This window comes from Cucumis sativus, chromosome 1 (genome assembly GCF_000004075.3).
Source record: "Cucumis sativus cultivar 9930 chromosome 1, Cucumber_9930_V3, whole genome shotgun sequence".
Classification (NCBI taxonomy): domain Eukaryota; kingdom Viridiplantae; phylum Streptophyta; class Magnoliopsida; order Cucurbitales; family Cucurbitaceae; genus Cucumis; species Cucumis sativus.
This window is the reverse complement of record NC_026655.2, coordinates 25,233,783-25,239,185: the sequence shown is the minus strand read 5'-3', so window position 1 is coordinate 25,239,185 and position 5,403 is coordinate 25,233,783. Positions and strand designations below refer to the sequence as shown.

The 5,403-nt window shown below is 31.5% G+C and overlaps 1 protein-coding gene across 1 annotated transcript; it reads right to left on the bottom strand.

Annotated features, from left to right (window-relative positions):
- Positions 1 to 231: 231 nt before the first annotated feature.
- LOC101215651 (protein IQ-DOMAIN 14) lies at positions 232 to 1,871 on the bottom strand. Its single transcript, XM_011661654.2, has 3 exons — positions 1,409 to 1,871; positions 1,151 to 1,330; positions 232 to 1,071 (listed from the first exon to the last, which is right to left on the bottom strand). Exons 1-3 carry the CDS (start codon positions 1,790 to 1,792, stop codon positions 403 to 405), a joined length of 1,233 nt encoding a protein of 410 aa, XP_011659956.1. The 5' UTR covers positions 1,793 to 1,871; the 3' UTR covers positions 232 to 402.
- Positions 1,872 to 5,403: the final 3,532 nt, after the last annotated feature.

Here is a 5,403-nt window from a genome sequence, read left to right as displayed (position 1 = left end):
AGTTTAATTTTTAAATAAATAAAATACAAAAGTTAAATTTAAAAAAAAAAAACTTAAATTTGAATTAAAAATACCTCTCAAACTAAATTTAAACTTTATGTAATAAAAATAATACTTTGACAAGAAAATATTTTATTGTAAAAAAACAAACTAAACACTTCAATGTTAATATGTATTAAACACAAATTAGAGAGGTAAGTTGGGTTAAGTTATAGTTTAAAACAGGGGAGATAGAGAAATGTGTAGAACTTGAAGAAACTTGAAGATCCATTACAAATCTAATCTACACTACACCAGTTACATTCACAGTTTGATTCAATCATATAAATTACAAATTCTAAAGAAACTGGTAAGGGAATTAATGAGAAATAACTTCAAAAAATAAAAAAGAAAAAAAATTGTTCATAATTTTCTCTGCAAATTGTTGAATTCTGATGGCCGATCGAGTTTACTCATCACTGCATTCTTGAAATTAATGGCTTCTTGAACTTGAGAACAAGACCTCTGCATTTTAACCCCACTAAGACTGTTCCTCGATTCCATCAATTCATTCAACGAAACCCTTTTCTTCGATCCAATCTCCGGCCTCTGTTTCGGCGCACTCTGAGACCTCAATTTCGCCTTAAACGATTGAGTATTCGCCATGTAATTTGGAAAATTCAAATACCCTCTGAAAAAATTCTCCCCACACATACTCTTCGCCGGCGTCGGTGGACCGTTCGATCCACCCCCAGATCCCATAAATCGTGGAGTGCTCTGTGCCGTCGAGATCAAACGCCAGTCATCGCCGCCGCAAAAATCAGAGTTTTCGTGGAAATGCCGGCAATCGGGAATTTGCAAACGGGAAGGTGTCCGACAAGGGAGTGGAGAAGAAAGCGTATGGTTAAATGGGTCATCGCTTAATTCCGACGCCGACGTGTTCGTCCGTCGTGACCACGATTTTGGCCGGCCGGTGTCGATTTCAACGATTTTGGGGCTTTCTTCCATAAAAGTTGTGTTGTCTAATGAAGCAGAAAGTCTTCTACTGTGAACGGAAACTGTGTGTTCGCTTTTTGTGTCCTCAAATCTCTCCTACATTGAAATTTCATTTGTGGATTTTAATTTTCAATTCATTAAACATAAACATCAACAACAAATTACAATTTCTCACCGTTGATTTTCTGGCGTCGTTTATGAATCTACGAGTTCTCTGAGACCGAACGGTAGCTTGAGCTCTGATTAAAGCTTGCATACTATAAAGAGTTGCTGTTGCTTGTTTACGAACTAAATATCCTCTAACAAGTGCTTGTAATTTCACTAATCCTTTCAAAGCTCTAAGTGCTTTCCTCGCCTAATTTCACCAATTTGTTAAAATAGAACACAAAAGAAATTAAAAAAACATGGAAAATTAATTCGCTCATTCACTCACCAGATATGCTCTGAAGCAAGTTTGAATCTTAACGGAAGCCCATCTTTCCCGTCCGCTGCCGAACATCGTGCCTCTACCGTGGCTGGTTAACCGGACAACTGCGACGGCGGCTTGTGCTGCAGCCACAGCCGCATCGGCTGCAGCGGCAGTGGCTGCAGCTACAGCTATGGCATGTTTGCTCTGTTCCTTCTCTGTTTCGGAGTAGAAGGATTTCAACCAAGCGGCCTCCGCCGCTGATAAATTGGGCGGTATTGTGGCCGGATTGTTACAGAGTTGGACGTCTACAGCGGTGGTGGGTGGTTTTGATTTGGGAATTTCTTTTGTGGGTTCTTTGTCTCTTTTAATCCCAAATAAGTTCTTGAACCATCTCGTTGCTTTCCCCATTTTGGTTGAAAGATTGGGTGACGGAGGAAGATAAGAAGATGAAGAAGAAGAAGAAGAAGAAGATGAAGTTTTAAAAAAATAGAGGAAGATATAAATATTTAATATTTAATAATTTTTTTTTAAAAAAAATAGATGATAAAAAAATATATATAGGAAATGTGAAAATGTTCAGATTTTTTTATAAAAAAAAAATGTTGTAAGATAGGATATCCTTATCAATGGCAGATTCAAAAGGTTTTACATTTTTGGAAAAAAAGAAAAAAAAAAAAAAGGAAAAAAAGAGTTTTATATTTTAGATTTCAAATTATGAATTTAATAATAATTTAAATGTTGGGAATCTCTAAAGGGAATATTTGTAAATGTTGAAATTTGAAAAATGATGGTAACGGGTAAGAGAATTTCAACTTCTTGTGTTTTGAATAAATGATAATAATATAATGTCAATGAAACACAAGTCTTAAGAAGATGACGTAGAAAATTCCAAACTATGTTAATATAGATTTATTAATAATTATTTAGTAAACAAAAGAGAAACACATGAATGGAATCAGATAATAAAAAAATATAGCCTACATAGGTAGATTAGATTGAGAAATTTAGTTTAAAATGTAAGAGTTAAATTAATTCTTACCCACCATAAATGCCATTGGGTGGAAGCTTACTATCCTATATTTTGTAAATAATTTTTACTAGTTTTATAATTTACAGAAATTTTTCTATAAAAATAATAGGAGATTAAAATTTAAAGACTTAGAGTAGAAGTGAGCAAAACAGACTGAAAAATCGAGTCAACTGACTGAAAAATGTCGATTTCAAAAAGTTTTATCTGTAAATGTTGAACCAATCGATCGATCGATCTATATTCATTGATGTCAAGTCTAGTCTGAACATTTACTAAAATGACTATGATTGATTCAACCAAACCAACTTCGATCAATCGATAATCACTTCTAACATCTTAATCAAATTAATTTAGGTTATGTTGACAGTTGATTGATGGTTGTTTTTAAAATTTTTCTTGTGTTTTAAATTTTGGGATTTGTTTTGTATGAAAAAGGATGGAGAGGGAATTTTATTTTTTAAAATTTTGTACTGTTTTTTTAAAATAACTATTTAGGTATTTTAAAAGGAAAAAAAGAAAAGATAATAAGAGTGAAAAATGAAAAAAAAGAAAAGAAATGTGTGAAGTGTACTTTATGGAGCGACGTGCCGTTGCAATGGAAAAATACAAATAGCAATCCCTCAGGGAATATTGTCGTCTTCTCAATTTCCCTCTTTTTTTTTTTTACTCAATTTTTTCTATTATTATTATTATTATTTTAATTTCCAGCCATACAAATACAATACCAAATCTAAATTCACTCCTTCTCCTACTTTAAATTTGTTTACGCAAAACAACGGGTTCCATTCACACTCCAACGCTCAATTTAGTTTTGTGTTTTTGGATCTCTCTTTGACCAATCATTTGGGTCATTCACCTATGTTCGAACCCATAATTATCCTGGGTTCATCACAATAATTGACAATTACACTATCATTATAACAAATGTACGAGTGCATGCTCTCAACATTTTCTTTATAGTTATCGTAGTTTCGCACTTTAGACATCCTTTAAACTAAAGACTTAGTGTACTCCTCTAAATTCTCATTAGACGGCTAAACTCTCTCACCTGAATTCTCCTCATGTGAGCTCTCTAAAGTGGAACTTGAGATTCACCTCAAGAGACTTACTTACTTACTGGCCTCTTTTACGAGTAATCCGTTTTGGTAATTAAAGAAAGAGAGAGTAAAAATGGAGAGAAAAGGAGGGTTTGTTTGGTTATTCCCTTTTTTTGAATGGAAAGTGTGAAAGAGAGAGAGAGAGAGAGAGAGAGAGAGAGAGGTTAAAAGATGATAATAAAGTTTTTGATAATATTAATAAGAATGTACTTTAGGCAGAGCCTTGTCTTTTCAATTACATCCTTTTCAAACAAAACCCTAAACCCCATTTTTTCTTATTCTTTTTATTCCCTCTAAATTACCAATCATATTTACTTATTTATTTGTTTCTTCATAATAATAATAATAATAATATAAAGAATAATATGTTGCCTTTTGAATTGATAGCCTCGTTTTCCGAGTATTATTATTTTTTATTTTGTTTATAAAAAAAAAACCATATATTATTAATATTATTTGTATTTTTGTGATGATATTGATGATGTAATTTTCTTCCTCTTTAACCGTACCCATTATTGGTCAATGTTTTCACACACCACCATGTTAGTTTCATAATACCACCTTTCTCTTTAAACATATATGTATGTGTATATATTTGCATCAAAATCACATTCTTTTTCATATAAAAAAAATATAGTTCAATTTTTTCATTAGGGTTTATAAACATTCCACATGTTCCAACACACACAATATATATCTTTTGAATAACAATGGCCTTCACCAAGTTTTTTACTTTTTTTTTTTCCAAGTTAAATTAGAAGTTTGGGTCATTTTCAAGGATGGTATATAATTTTCGTTTTTGTATGTATTACTTTCTTAACATTTTCAACTTTTTATCTAACAATAGATTGTGGAGGATTGTGTTAAGCAATTAGATCAAAGATTATGTAGACTAAAACTTAATAAAACAAGAGTTTGTATGAATGTTTGTGCATCTCGAACGAAAAAAATCAAACTTTTAAGTTTTAAGTTGACTAGAGCTTGTCAAGTTTCACTAGAGATATAGAGATGATATATGACTTATTCAAACATGTCTTTGGCAACTTGTAATCTCAAAGGGTCACATTTTTTTCTAACGGTGTTAATGTTTCACGTAACCCCAACTGAGTGTTCAAGGAAGAAGGATCTTATAACTAGCCTCGTGCATCAACAACCTCAAGTCAAAGAATTATAAGTAGTTCTCTCACTACTTAGTTGAACATATATAACACTCAGATACTAACTTAAGTATAAATGTGTGCTTAATTACTCGACATAACACACTAATGTAAGTAAATTTCACACCATGTCAACTCTCAACGACAAGTCTAAATGAAACAATCGGTTAGTTAAAGGAGAGCTCAAGGCTTACATACAAGATTCTCGTTTGAATTGATATTATTTTAAATTAATAAATTTATTGTGACTGTAAATCTTTTTAAACATAAAATTTTAAATTTTAAATACAAAGATTTGTTAAACAAAAAGTTCAAAATTAAAGAGATCAAAAGGACTAAAACTATATAAACACAACTTCTATTTTCTTTCCCCTTGTCAACCTTGTTTGGTCACCAACTTTGTAATTTAAAGGACAAATGTTTATTTACCCTTTAGAATAATGAAGGACAATTGTTTAAGAATCTATTGACTACAATAATATTTGATCATTTTCACACTACTTTACTAAAGTGTAATTGCAAACTTGAGTTTTTTTTTTAGGATGAATGATTGAAAAATTACATAAATAAAGGACGTAAGAAGGGTCACATTCACTTCCATTTCTTTGCATTGAAGCTTTTCCGTCAACCCTAAATTTAATCTATTTTTGTAATAAATCAACACGTGAGGACAAAATTTAATGGAGAAAAATCAAAAGCAAAAAAAATAAAGATGATGGACATTGCTTGTGGTAA

Excerpts from the sequence above, each read along its gene's own strand:
- LOC101215651 (XM_011661654.2), bottom strand. The coding sequence starts at position 1,792 with ATGGGGAAAGCAACGAGATGGTTCAAGAACTTATTTGGGATTAAAAGA. Across the intron at positions 1,331-1,408 it reads CTTGCTTCAGAGCATATCTG|GCGAGGAAAGCACTTAGAGC; the intron begins GTGAGTGAATGA and ends TGGTGAAATTAG. Across the intron at positions 1,072-1,150 it reads ACGACGCCAGAAAATCAACG|GAGAGATTTGAGGACACAAA; the intron begins GTGAGAAATTGT and ends ATTTCAATGTAG.